The 15,497-nt window shown below is 31.1% G+C and overlaps 2 protein-coding genes across 3 annotated transcripts in view; both read right to left on the bottom strand.

The window, feature by feature from the left end:
* LOC143064569 (uncharacterized) overlaps positions 1–3,286 on the bottom strand; it is a 52,353-nt gene extending 49,067 nt beyond the window's left edge. The window contains exon 1 of the mRNA XM_076237483.1: positions 3,210–3,286. Within this exon, the coding sequence (XP_076093598.1) occupies positions 3,210–3,249 (40 nt within the window). The 5' untranslated portion in view covers positions 3,250–3,286. The remainder of the gene's footprint in view (positions 1–3,209) is intronic.
* A 4,107-nt stretch (positions 3,287–7,393) lies between these two features.
* On the bottom strand, positions 7,394–13,947 carry LOC143062428 (uncharacterized). 2 transcript variants are annotated; one of them, XM_076234125.1, is made up of 6 exons: positions 13,478–13,947; positions 12,741–12,793; positions 10,198–10,242; positions 9,612–9,666; positions 8,544–8,657; positions 7,394–7,483 (listed from the first exon to the last, which is right to left on the bottom strand). In XM_076234125.1, the coding sequence occupies exons 1-6, from the start codon at positions 13,560–13,562 to the stop codon at positions 7,479–7,481; spliced, it is 357 nt and encodes a 118-aa protein (XP_076090240.1). In that variant the 5' UTR covers positions 13,563–13,947; the 3' UTR covers positions 7,394–7,478. The 2 variants fall into 2 exon arrangements, with proteins under 2 accessions (XP_076090240.1, XP_076090239.1); XM_076234124.1 differs by having other exon boundaries at positions 9,612–9,699; positions 10,183–10,242; positions 13,478–13,666.
* Positions 13,948–15,497: the final 1,550 nt, after the last annotated feature.

Raw genomic sequence — 15,497 nt, 5'->3', positions numbered from 1 at the left:
GGAAGCTGAAGTATTAAGAAGTTAAAACAATACCAGACAGATATATTACAATTTTCCCATACACTAAACATTTTGCTGTTTTTGGTTATTATCTTGAATACTATTATAGAAAGAGATAACCTGTAAACAGCAATAATGTTCAGAAAAGTAAGATTTACAAATAAGTCAACATGACTGAAATGGTCAATTGACCCCCTAAGGAGTTATTGTCCTTTATAGTCAATTTTTAACAATTTTCATAAAATTTGTAAATTTTTACTAACATTTTCCACTGAAACTACTGGGCCAAGTTCATTATAGATAGAGATATTTGTAAGCAGCAAGAATGTTCAGTAAAGTAAGATGTACAAACACATCACCATCACCAAAACACAATTTTTTCATGAATCTATCTGCTTCTTTTGTTTAATATTCATATATACCAAGGTGAGTGACACAGGCTCTTTAGAGCCTCTAGTTATTTTTTTTAACATGTAAAGCTTTGTAGATGTGGTGTGATGGCCAGTGAGACAACTTTCCACCAAAGTTTAAATGAGGTGGGTGTATAAAGCAATTATTATAGTCCAATGTACAACATTTAACAATGAGGAAAATCTATACCATATAGTTTGTTAAAAAAGGCCCGATATAAAAAAAAATGTGAAAAAATTAAAACGATAAAACTAACGGTTATATATTTATAACTTATGAATGTATAAAAGAAGAAGAAAAAATAGCAGATCTATATAACCAATGTACTACAGGCTCCTGACGTTGGGCCGACACAAAACAAATGCGGCGGGATTAAACATGTGAGCCCCAAACCCTCTCATTAACCTGGGACACTGGTGTAACAGCACCACATGATAAATCAAACCTGTACAGTTGCAATTGGCTCAACTCAAAATGTTGGTACAAGGCACAAACACCATATACATAAAATATCGACAAAGGAGTAATTTTAATAACTGATAGTTATTTCTTTAAGCGAAATACAACTATGAGGTTAATCAGGAACATGTATCAAAAGTATTAATCAGTGTAGCCAACGCTTTTAGGTAAAGACGTAATAAAACGTATGAACTTGTGCAATGCCACCAAATATAAACAGTATCGAGAGGATGTACGGTATTATGAGTTCTCATAAGTGTGCATATAATGTGATAATGTTAAGTGATGTTTTGATTTAACAGGTACAGCAAAACTTTCTATATTGTAGCCAAATTGTTTTTAATTATGAAAGAATTTGGTAAAGGGTGACTGGGAAATATACTATTAGATATGGTAACTTTGGTCTTTTTCCGACCGGCAATGTAAGATCCAAAGTCTCGTGTAAAGAGCTTACTACACTGTACGAACCCCTGCAAAAACTTTATGAGAGGTCCATAAATGGCCTGTTGAAAGGCAACAATATACCTCATTTTATCCAGTGGCAGTCCAAACTTCCCTGACGTAATTCCGGAGGGCCTCTTTCCAGGACCAACATGTAGTATATGTTGCTACTTTGTGCTTATTCTGAACATGCAGGACATATTTGCAAGTGAACGTTAAGCAATCAAGAATCAGCCATTACGTACGCGTGTCATAAACAAATAAAGGGGTCCAGAAATTGTTCAATACCAACTGTGAAACGTTCCATTTTTTATTGATAACTATTAAGACATGAAAGAAGAAACAGAAAATGTCTAAGGTTATGTTGATGATTGATGCTTTGCTCAACCGCGTAAATTACCCATGACGCCAAGGATAACTGGGGAATATAAATATGGTCCTTTTGGTCTTCTCCGAAATAAGTCAAAATTTGTACGAAATGCATATGGGTGGTTATAGACTTAAAGGGGCTATAATAACCAGAATGACCAATCATTTAGATTTTGCCACCACAATAGAAATACTGTAATGTTCGAGTAAATTAAGCATAATCTTTATACCTTAACAATTAAACAAACAAAAAAACCTAATTGAAGAAAGTAAACCAGTTAATATTAAGAATTATCTCTTCATCTTTAAATCTTCACATTAAAGTAACTGTATTAATTACTATTGATGGCTATCAGTTACATGTTCTATACTACGTAGCGCGTAATTAAGTTGACAAACGACTTTAGTACCTAGAATCTATAATTTGAAGACCATCATGTATTTTTTGTGAAGTTGATACGGAATATTTATCAACAAGGTATTGTTACCTTCCGATGAACTTTTTTTTAGAAAAAAGATGAGAAGTTCTGTGACTTGGGTTCATCAACTTTCTGCTCAGACACTGAGTTCTTGAAAACCGGATGAGTTTGGAAATGTATATCCAGTATGCAAGTGAAGTCGATATATTGCTACTTATATGTTTTTGTTGTCGCAGCAAGGTTGGTATAATGCTACTTAGATGTTTTTGTTGTCGTAGCAAGATAGCTATATTGATATATGTTGTTTTTTTGCTTTAATCAGCAAACTGTCTGTGATACTTTATCCGCTATTCGTATTTCTTAACAAGTTCGAGAAACATGATTAGTGAAATAAAACAAACGACATTTAATTTGAAATGACAATTTTTAAGTTTTATAATGGATTTTATCCAACGTCACTTGATCTTATTCTGTGACCTTTGGTTCATCTTTTGTTTATATTAGATAAACGCTGTTGTAGATACACATCTGAAAACAGTATTGTCTTCTATAGTGTTATTTGATTGCTTTTTTTATGTTCATCATTTCTGAAAGGTTAAGCGATCGTGAAGAAAGACAAGTTTTGATATAGAAGTTATTAGTATACACATTTGCTAGATTTGATTGTTACACGTACATTGTCAACATACTTAGTTTAGTGTTTATTGCTCGTCAAGGGATACGATAATTAACGAAAACATATTGAATCGAATATCCATTGCTCATAATTAATATGATTTGTAAGTAAGTTGATTATCATTATTAATCCTCTTACTGTTAACGTAATTTTTCAAGAATAAAGTTAATCTTTAAAGGAGTCTTAACAAAAATATTTTGAATATTATACGGATATCAAAAGGTTTTTGTGGCTGTATTTACCGTTGATCTTTTCATTTTGTCAAACAAGCTTGCAAGACATTCAACATAACTTGCAAAAGATCTACTGAAGTTAAATTTAATATCAGTATCAATATAAATACAGGAGATGCGCATTTTGATAAATATTGTATCTTCAGTGCTGCTAGAGCATTTTTATCTCAAATGTCAATTGAAACCTTTCGAAAAACTTACCTAAAACAACAATAAAAAAAAGAAGCCTTGTCATAGCCATTACGTATTGTTGTGGAGATTCCTATTAAGAAAACTTTGGTCTTTATGATAAGGTTCGATCGGGTCTTCTGTCAAATAGTTATGTCATGCAATGACCCAACAAATAATCGACAGTAAATTGTTTATCTTGTATAAGTTACTATAAGACTTCAAAGTATTTTGCAGTCTATTTGTATTCTATGGAAAATAAAGAGAGCTAAAAATGTAAAGTTTGAGAGCTTAAGGTCACAATCTGCCTCCGGAAGAAGCATACATTTTTGTTAATGTCCTTTTTTCTGTAAAACTAATAGGAGAAAAAGGGAAATAGAGGTAATATCGAAATAAAAAAATAACCTAATTACAGAAATCGCTTCAATTTTACAATTATTTAGTTTATGTACAGCTTATATGAAAACAATAATAAAAAATATAGGTCCCCGATGAGTTAAAAAAGATATTTCAAATTAAATGCCAAAAAATGGCATTTTTGCACCAAAGGGAGATAATTTGCAGCTTTTTCAATGATATAAGGGACTTATTGTTATTTACCAGGGATGGGGGGGGGGGGGGGGGGGGGGGGGCTGGTCATTTGGAAATCATTCAGCTTGAACGAATCATTTACTCATTTATTGTCACATATCTCACATTTCGTCTAGCATTTCTAGTGTAAGTAACCCCAAAATTTTTTGGCCTAAAAAGTACAACTTTTGAGGGAATGGGAAGTATAATTGGAACCAAAAGGATCTTGTAATGGAAACAAAAAGGTACATTAGTAGTGTTAATCAACTTTGTATCAAATTCAACTGTTTGTATATGCAGCTTAGATAAATATATGATAATTTATTGGTGAATTTATTAGTCAAAACTATATTCTTTCATGATGCAGTGTAATTTGGATTTCTGTGGAAGAAATTATACACAAATCGTAGATTTTGTTTTAATTCATACTTATTTTCTCTTCAACTAATAAGCTTTGTTAGTGAGTATGATACAACATGGCAGTTTTACTTGAAATAACGAGTCAAATATATAATCAAATGGGCTTGAATCAATTCGACCAAGAAAGAATTGGAAGCTTTAAAAAAACCTCGCTTCTTTAGATTTTCGTTTACAACGGAAGCAGTTTAGGTGGGGAAGAATGTTTACTATAAAAAATCATGCCAAACTCTTATGCGCTTGAAAAGTCAGATGAAAATCAAAATCAAGCTGAATCAGACTCTTATGAAGCTCTTGAAATGCAAGGTACAGGAGATGAGTCTAACGTGTTTGACTTTATAACTATTAAGCTTTTAGGTACTGAGGGTTATATTGATGTGTTATATCAGTGAACTAATTTAATCAGTTACATATACCATGTATAAAGGATCATACAGGACACAAATTATTATAATATATGGTAATGAAATAAATTTGATCAATGATGGTAAACATATATTATTATTTGATTGTTGTAATGTTCTTTTTAACATTTTGCCCCTTCAAGAATGCAAACTACTTAATTCCATGTGCAAAAAAAAAAATGATCCCCCCTCTTTGAATTTGCATTTTGACCAGCCCCCCCTCCCAGGTAAAAATGATAAGTCCCTAAACATTTTAAAAATCATCTGGGGCCAAACCGAACCGATTTTTTGGGTTGATTTTTTTTACCATATCATAAAGTAATAACTAATAGTGTAATAAATAAAATTTGTAATGAAAAAATAAAGATTCAATTTTTGCTGAAATTTTTGTACCCACGAGTCACCTTAAGAATAACAAGGTTGAAAAATGAGGTGTCATAGCAGGTTCATATCACCAAAACCAGAAGGTCACACCATATGTTTACGTATATTCAAGCACGTGTATGCACTGCAAATTTACAAACAAATTGTGCCATTCAAATAATACTTATACCCACAAACACAAACGACCAAACTCATTAGGTACTTTATTTTACAAAAATATTCATATCAAATTTTACTCTCCATTATCTATGACTGCATGAACAGAATCTTCATGATATACATTGTTGACTCCAACATACACAGCTATAACATCAACGTAATGGAACTTTTCTACTTATATATACTAAATTTTTCAACTAATTTGTGTAGTTCGTCTTTAAGTTGTACTGTTACACCACTGTCAAAGCTTAAGGGGATGGTTGGGATTCCGCTAACATGTTTTACCCCGCCACATTCTGTATATTTGGTTTACTTTAATTTGACCGTTAGTTTTCTTGTTTCAATTGATTTAAATTTGTCAATTAATAGTGTTTCTATTTTATCAAAAATTGCAAATTTGTATCAAATATCAAACAAAGGCTTTGTGATATCCGTAAATGTGCAAGAGTATAGCTTTCATTTGATATAACACTAGTTAAAAGAATACGACACCATCATTGGAGAAAAACCGTACGTGTATAAAATACTAAGAAGTCTGCTGTCTTTATTTCCAATGGAAAACTTTAATATTTAGCCGTTAAAAACTCGAACATGACAAACATGTTCTCATTTATCAAAAAATCTAACAAATATAGTCTATTGAATCTACTTCCAATGTCTATATGGCTTTCGGTGTTACTTCGATACATAAAGCGTGGCTCTGTACTTATAGATCCCGTTATTGTGGTATTGTAAAACATGTGTGTATGCTTGTCGTTCATTTTTGCTATGTGCTTTGTCTGCATGCCTTTTTTATTTTCTTTGATACATATATGACGTGGCTCTGTACTTATACATTCCGGCATTGTGTTATATGTTCTATAGTAAATTTGTGTATTCTTGTTTTTAATTTTTGTTAATTTGCTTTGTCTATATGTTATTTTGTGCTTCTTTGTTACATATTTGTTTATTTTTTTAGTGATTAAGATTATAACACAATGTGAACTGTTGAATTGTTTTAATATTTTCCTTTAGAGTTCAAAATGCAGGTGCTACTGGAATGTTGCTTCATTGTAATTGAAACTTGAAGCATCAAGCTGAAATAATCTCTTTGTCGTAATTTTTTTCCGCAACCGACCCTCAATGTAAGTCAAGATATGAGGCAGACTTAACTGTATCTGGTGTATACTTTATTTCAAGCTCGATGATATATATGCGTTCAAAATAGTCACCATTTTGTTTATTATTTAGTGAGAGAACATCATCTATATAACGGAAAGCGAAGTTAGATACTGGATGTAAACGATTTACGATGAAGAAAAAGGTATGTTACTGCTGAGAAATGGAAATCGAACAATTAGAAAAATGAAATAATCACTTTTGTCGTAAATTCTTGCTTAAAGTCTATGTAAATATCAGGGAAAAGATAAAAAGTTGAAGCAGACCTTCTTTTTTCCGATGGTAGCTTAAATCTCAAGTTCATTAGGATAAATTACTAGGAAAAATGGCAATCAATGTGTCTGAAAGTTCAATTAAACACTATGCGAGGTGTTTTTCTTTTTGTATTTGAGAAAGTTCTGTGTGAAATGTGTTTTATATGAGCAAACAGAACAAGTCAGCCAGTAAGGATGTACAATAAGTGTCCATATCAACTGTCTGCTTAAAAACAATGCACCAATATCATCACTATCAACGATTCTGATCTTATTCAAATTGAAGATCGTGCAATGCCATTTATTTTCTAAATTTCATACTTTACCGCTTTAAGGTAGCACAATACAAAGATGTTTCATTCCCAATCAGAAAACTTTAAACTGATGTAATTCATTTCATCCTTCTTTAAATATAGCATAGCAAACTGTGTTGTACATGAATCTATAGAATATATTTGGATGCTATGAATAACAAAGAAGCTATATTCATTCAAGTGTGGACATAACAATTTAGCAACTAGTTACTTAACAATTAATTATGTAATAATTATGTCATAATGCAATTATCACAGTTTGAAAGACTAACCTTTCTTCTTTCTTTTGGTACCTCATTTATAAAGTTTAAAGAAAGATGAGAGGAATAACATCAGTTTAAAGTTGTCCAATTGGGGGTGAAAAATCTTTGTATTGTGCTACCTTAATACCCATGAGACCTGCACTGAACTGTCTAAATATTTGAGGTGTAGACAAAGACAAACAAGCACGAAATGATACTTATTATTAACTAAACACATATTCTTCTTGTGGACACTTTATAATGCAGTTTTTTGTCAATAGAATGAAATGGGTTCATGTGAATATCAGAAGTCAATCATATATTAACATTTATTATTCACGTGTATAGTCATGGCTTTTTCTGCCTCTTCAATCATGCTTGTGATGAAACTTTCTTGAATTTACGCTGTTAAAAGAAAATTACTAGCATTAATTTTTTTGCAAGAAACAATAAATAAAAGGGAAATAATATTAATGAAGTAAAAATAGTTTTACTGCCATGAGATATTTCTGAAATACATTTCGACCACTCAAGCATTCAAAATGACAAAGGTATGCATAATTTCAACTTAAATTCACACATGCTTTACTCGCCCGAATTTTAACTAATTCTGGAAACGGCAAAAGTTTGTTAAATTCAATGTATTTGATTTAAAAAGAAATACATTCAATAAATAAAAAATAATACAATGTGCAATGGTGTTACTGTTAGTCACTTCGAAGAACTCAACTAACTGCCTGATATATATATGTATATATATATCATAATTATAGCAAAATTAAATCTTTAACTCACTATATACATGTAACGTTGTGACCTAGTATATTTGTTCTTGAGTGTCAAAATCGAACGAAGAACTGTGTGTGCAGCTTTAAATGGGTAGCATATTTTGACCCTGTTCATTAAGTGGTCATCATGTTGGGTTTATTTTGTGTGTTTTAGTTTTTAAACATTCTAGATAGGCAAAGGAGGATTTTGGCAATTACAAATGGTACCATTTAAAGAGTTGATACTATGGCAGGCTGTCTTAACCATAAATATTTTTATTTTGTTTCTGTTTGTCTTTGTCTTTGATTTCAAGTTTTTTATGGGGCTGATAATATGGCATGTTGTCCTGCCCAAATGTTTTTGTGATTCTTTTTATTTTATTGTATGTATATAAATCTCAAAATAACACGATCCTTTTTGACAATTATTCAAACTAATATTGCCTTTACAAACAGAGTTGTTTTTTTTTTATCTGGAATAAAACAAGTTCAAAACAAACAGCTCTACATTATGTTCGTGACAAATTAAATAATTTAACATTCTTCGAGATCTCCTATTTGAACTTAACGCTACCTTTTTTATGTTTCGACATTATATTTTTTCATAGTTTTACATACAGTCCGTATAAAGTATATATTTCGGCATTATTTTATGATCTCTGACATGCAAGCCGTTTATAGTACATATTTTTACTTACTTGTCATTGGCATCTGTGTGGTCATTGGATCAAGTGTTGTCATATTTGATCCGCCTGCAGGATCAGATGTCGTGCCAGCTGCAGCGACAGTTGAACTAGAGGCCCACTCCATCGCTGAAACAGATTTTTTTCAAAAGACATTAAACGTGTATTTCTATTTTCATATGAGTATTGTTTTGTCTTATTTAGTTGAAGTATGTGAACGTTTTCAAATGTTCATTCCATTGAAATATAGGACGTTATGCAGGGTGAAAGTATAAATACATGCAGTTTATGTAGTTCATAAGTACTGAATTTTGACATCTGTACGATTCAGACTTCAAAAAATGAGCTAATGTTTTTTTTTTCTAAAAATGGTCTAACATTTCAAAGCGGTTTTATACTTTTACCTTAGTTTAAATTTATTTATTTACTTATTACGTGAATTATTCATCCCTTATTTTATTAACTATGTATTTGCATTTTATCACAGATCAAATTTATTCGTTCAGTGTGTCTTAATTTGTGTTACTACGTTTTTTTTTATTGAGTTAAGCCTTCCAATTGATAGTTTATAATGTGTCTTTCTATGTTGTGATGTTATACTATTGTTTCAGAAAAGGGAGAAGGTTTGCTACCATTAAAACGTTTAATCCCACTGCAATTGTTTGCACCTGTTCCAAGTTAGGAATCTGATGTTCAGTTGTTGTCGTCAGCTGTTTATGTGGTTCATAAGTGGTTTTCGTTTCTCGTTTTTATATAAATTAGACTGTTGGTTTTCACGTTTTAATGGTTTTACACTAGTAATTTGTGTGGCCCTTTATACCTTGCTGTTCAGTGTGAGTCAAGGCTCCGTGTTGAAGGTCGTACCTTGACCTATAATGGTTTACTTTTATAAATTGTTACTTGGATGGAGAGTTGTCTCATTGGCACTCATACCACATCTTCCTATATCTATATAAAGAGAAGCGATTTTTTTTCGGTTCTGATATTTTTTTTACAACGGTTAGAGGTTAGATAAAAACAGATAAAAACATCGTGTAAACAGAATCAAGTTTGGACACTGCCTTACTCAGTTTTAAAACTTACTAATTTGGGTTACACAAGCTTGATCTTTGCAGAAACAATGGTCCCCAGGGTGATGTGCACCAATACATGACTGATGGTCTTCGTGGTGCTGAAATCAGATATATATATTCCGTATATAGGTAATTTGAGAATGCAAATTAAGAATGTGTCATAGAGACAACAACCCGACCAAACAGTAGAAAACAGCAGAATGCCAGTTAAAGGTTTTCAATAACCAAGAGAGAGTTTCGCTTGGACACACTTTTATAAACGAACAGTTAAATACAGGTGAGTTTGAGTTATTTATCAACATTATTTCAGTAAACCAACAGTAAAATGACTGCGGACTCGAATGAACTCTAAACCGGATTCGTCGATAGGGTCTTGTATATTCTTATCTGTATTGCATTAGACTCCCGTCTTTACGACAGAAAATTATGTTGTTGTATTTCGATATAGTTGGTATTGATTATTCTCATTTTTGTCAAATTTGAATCAATTTTCGATTGTTCATAAAGCGTTAAGTTTATTAAGTTAAGACAAAAACAATAATTTTCACCATGATTCAAACGATTAGAAAGGCTAAACGTACCCCATGTCCATGATGAGTATAACATTGTCCTGTCTGTGCCTTAAGCATAATTTGACAATACTGAAAAAGATGATAGGATTATGGTTTTGAATGCTAAAGGATGAAAAACTAGAGTTATTTTTTGAAATCAGGATATTTTTATTATCAAAGGTGAACTCGGGTGCTTATTTTATTATTCTCTTTGGTAATTGTGGTTCAGTGCAAGCACTTCGTAGAAGGAATTGTGTGTTTGGTAAACTATTGGGTATGGGAGAATATCGTTAATCTAATGAAGTATAAATTTGTTATTGGAAAATATACGTAAAATTGAGAATGGAAATGGGGAATGTGTCAAAGAGACAACAACCCGACCATAGAAAAAACAACAGCAGAAGGTCACTAACAGGTCTTCAATGTAGCGAGACATTCCCGCACCCGAAGGCGTCCTTCAGCTGGCCCCTAAACAAATATATACTAGTTCAGTGATAATGAACGCCATACAAATTTCCGAATTGTACACAAGAAACTAAAATTAAAAAAAAGACTTACAAAGGCCAGAGGCTCTTAACTTGGGACAGGCGCAAAAATGCGGCGGGGTTAAACATGTTTATAAGATCTCAACCCTCCCCCTATACCTCTAGCCAATGTAGAAAAGTAAATGCATAACAATACGCACATTTAAAATTCAATTCAAGAGAAGTCCGAGTCTGATGTCAGAAGATGTAACCAAAGAAAATAAACAAAATGACAATAATACATAAATAACAACAGACTACTAGCAATTAACTGACATGCCAGCTCCAGACTTCAAATAAACTGATTGAAAGATTATAATTTCATCATATGAATATCAGGCACAATCCTTCCCGTTAGGGGTTTAGTATCATACCATCATAACATATATGAGAAGAACATAACCCGTGGCATGAGTAGGCTTCCAAAAGATGATCTTGGATGACGTATGGTGTAGGTTTTATCACATGTTTAGAATTAAGAATAACCTGTGATTTTTTTTTATTGATTTCTATTTAAAGAATGGTTAAATTTCAAATCATGAACCAAAGTTGTAATTTATTGTGTTTTGCTGCTTTACATTACAAAAAATATATATATAAACAGACCATCCGAAGCACCTTTCTATGTTAACCTTATTAAAGTACTATTTGACCAATAGAAATAAACAAAATTATCCAAATCCAATATAAGCTTACTTTGACTAAAAAAGAAGAATTTTATATATAAAAAAAAAAATGGAGATGTGGAATGATTGCCAAAAAGAGAACTATTTACCAAGGTCAAATGAAGTGGATGAAAGCAATAACAGCCTCCAGTTATGACAAAACTCATACTTATTTTTTTTTATTTCTACGTTTATTTTCAGAGTATTTAATTCAGTAAAGTTTGTTTTAAATTAAACTTATGTAGCTCGAAATATTGTAGGTTAACATAATAAAAAATAGAAGTGTGCTTATTTTGATAGTAACTCACATGTTAATAAACATGTCTGGTTTGCGTTTATTATTTATCCCGTTTCATTTATATGGAATTACAGGTTGTAGTTTTGCACTTATATTTCTGATGTGGAACTAGTGTCCGATATTCCAGCTGATGAAGTCAGTGTCACAAACATGTAAAACTGCGATCTGTTATTCCATATAATGAAACGAGATGAATAATAAACGCATGGCTTTTTGTAGGATAGTATAAATTGTATAATTCAGTATATTCTCACTAGAGCTTGTGTGTAATATGTAACTTATTGCATATCTTCTTTAAACAAGAATTTGCATTTGACTGTAAATGATAAGTTTTATTGGCACATACAACATCGCTTTAATACACTACTTAATTAATGTCAAAAGAAAACAATGAAGCGCTTTGTAGTGTACCTATATTATCATGATATCGTTTAATGAATATCAAAAACTAGTTATAAAGTTCTAATTATTTTATTAAATGTTTCTGTAAAAAAAAATACCTTTTTAACGTCTTCCAAAAATTTATTTATTGGAAATAAACTGTTTGATTTGGATGGCCTTTTTTTCAAAATTAGGGAAGAATAGTTCTTACAATACACATTTGAAATTAAAATAATACAACATTTATATTCTTGCTATACACAAATTTAGGCGTTATGTTGTTACCTTATTTTTGTATTTAATTGTTTACATTCCAGTAATAAAACTTATGATTTTCTTGATCCGAAAATTAAGTAGAATGGAAGAGACTTATTCCTAAGTGCCGCGCTTTCAACCTAACCAATCAATTTCTCAGTAATACCAAACATAAGGGTGCTATTTTTTTTTTAAAGTATAAGCTTTTAATTTTGAATGAACATAAGTGTATCTATATCAACGGCTTATTATAGTTTAAACCTGTATCAAATTTTTGTGATTTTTAAACAAACGTGAAAACAAAATTAAGTTGTAGATTTCGAAAAAGAGGCGGCTAATGCCGCTACAAGGCAGCACTCGAACCAGCAAAGTGGAGAGGGATTAATATAAGTTGCAAAACTTGTTTCCCAATCCACTACATGTATGATAAATATGTTTAAACTAAAACAAACTTAATTAACTGACCTCTTGATCCACGTTGCATGTTGATCCAAAGCAATCAATGGCAACAGTATAACCTAATATAATAAGAAAGATACAGTATTATAGATAGATACTTTATTCTCTAAAAACTAGATACAAGTTTACTGAGAAACATACAATATAAATACAGACACAATAGTTAAGGTAAACAAATACCGTAATTATGATGACATACATGTTTAGTAACATGTAGAATTAATGATATAAGAAGGAAAAATGATCGGTAAGATGCTTATGAGATAACATTTACATGGAGGGACAAACTTTTTTTTATTAATACACTTAATAAATAAACACAGTTTCCTTAAGACAGATTGTTTTTTACTATTAAATAATGAGCAAAATGAAATTATATTTGGATTATTTGAAAACTTAATTTGTAGAAATAATTGTCTTTCGTTCTTCAAATGCGAACAGCATATGTATACATATACAACATTTCAAGAATTTCAATTCAATAAAGTGTAAAATATATACTCATCTTCTAAATGTGATTCGAATTTTGCAGTAAGCAACATCACACAGGAAAATAATAACCAATGAAACTTCAATTTCTAAACAACGTCTTAAAAAAAGAACGTTTTCACATGCATGTAGTTACTATATAGTATGTGTTATAAATTCGTTGATATTACATTGTGTTTAGCCTGATGATTGATGCCACAGATATATAAGTATAAATGTACGTCCATTTCACAACTTGCTAGATATAATCTTACCAACAGCCAGCACTAAAACAAGAACAACGCTTATATTAACCATCGTGTTATGATTGTCTAAAGTGGTAAAGCGAGACTGCATCATTTATTTATATATGCAAATTTTGTGGATGGTTGGATAACATTTATTGACCTAACGAAAGGTTAACTGAATTCAACACAGACCTATTTTCCTTATTCGTGATGGTCTACATGGCCGAATTGTTCTTAATGTCATGGGCAATATACAAAGAGAAATCATACCAAAGTTTCAACATGTGTCATTACTTAACTATTATGTTAACCGTACCTTGGTCATAGATTAAACCTTTAACTTAGGATAGTGATAGTGTATGAACGCTTTGTCAGAGTTTAAGAATTTTTTAAGGATATGAAAAACAACATAGTATTGCAAACTTAGCCATTGCGTTGTCAGTTTATTTTCGATCTACGAGTTTGACTGTCCTTCTCACTGGTATCTTTCGCTCCTCTTTTTTTCGTCATTTGATGAAATTTCATTTAATTTCGTCACTTCTGGTGGAAGTTGCATCATTGTAAATCATACCGCTCTATACAGTCTGATGGCGTTGTCTTCAATAAACGAGAATCGGGACAAACGATAATGAGACAGCAAGGAAAAAACCAAAAGTACATAAAGTGGAAAAACAAAATCTTGTAGAATAAATTTAGTTCATTTTACCGATCTTGTTGATACATTTGGGATTTACTATCAAAGTTGAGAACCACCAGAGGTAAGCCCTCGGAGAATGATTAGAGCTAAATCACGTAGAACGCCATTAAGCAAACAACACGAGAGACAATCCCTATTTTAACTTTTCAATAAGTAAAATTGAGAATGGAAATGGGGAATGTGTCAAATAGATAACAACCTGACCATAGACCAGATAAAAAGCGAAGGCAATCAATGGGTCTTCAATGCAGCGAGAAACTCTCGCACCCGGAGGCGTTCTTCAGTTGGCCCCTAAACAAATAAACAAATAAACAAAGTGCAGGTATCTTCTTATGGTTTATTCCTTGAATGCCAACATCCTTTGATCTACCGACAATTTACCTGTAAAATCATATTGGCGTTCAAGGAATAGGTGCAAAAATTATCACAACAAATTAGAAGTGCATGCTTATCAAAACAATCATACTAATTAAACTGGTAGCTAAATCTAGTTCATGTTTGTTAATTTGTTCAAAATCATATTTTGCTGCTCCTGCTTGAACAAACATGGATTCTCTTTTAAAAAACGTAACTTTCAAAAGTGTTGCATCACAAAGTCAATATGTGCATATTGTCAGGACAGGAATTCCAGTTTGCACAAATTCTACAATAGACTCTTTGGGCTCTGAAGGTATTTTTTTCAATATTTCTATAGTTGTGTGTGCTGTAATATCCTACCATAATATTGTTTAAATTTCTTGAAACTTTGTATCTCGTGTTAGATTACTATTTTGTTTATTTCAGTTTGTTCAGGACATTTTTCTTGGTTATACAATTACACCCGGTTTTTTTTTCTATTGTAAGTGACTCGTAAAATAACATTGTTTAGTTGTTTATCATGTTCGCAACTCATCTGAATTCTTGTTACCATATTTCATGAATTTTCTTGAAACTTTTGTAGAGTTATCAAATTAACTTAATTATTTTTTTTAGTTTAATTAATTGTACAACTGAAATCTTCATATACATTATATTAACTAATACAATATTTAAATTGATATGGAACTAACCAAATCTCTTATATTTTTAATTTTGTTTGAAATAATTGTATTAAACTGAAATTTCATTAAAATTTTTAATATTTCTTCTGTTATTAACATATTCATTCCAAACATATTTTTTTTATAGAAAGTAATAAAACGTTTTAATTTTCTTTTATTTCTTTAAAATTTATAATAATTTTACCCCTAAAATCTACTATTTACTTATGAGAAAGTGATAAAATGTTGCATTTCTATAAAGTTCATTAATTATTTTTAACAGTTAAATACTTATAAAAACACCTATTGTTATTATATAAACATCTATTGA

The sequence above is a fragment of the Mytilus galloprovincialis genome, chromosome 2 (assembly GCF_965363235.1).
Source record: "Mytilus galloprovincialis chromosome 2, xbMytGall1.hap1.1, whole genome shotgun sequence".
Classification (NCBI taxonomy): Eukaryota; Metazoa; Mollusca; class Bivalvia; order Mytilida; family Mytilidae; genus Mytilus; species Mytilus galloprovincialis.
Note: the sequence above shows the minus strand (reverse complement) of the source record. Positions and strands in the feature narration are given on the sequence as shown.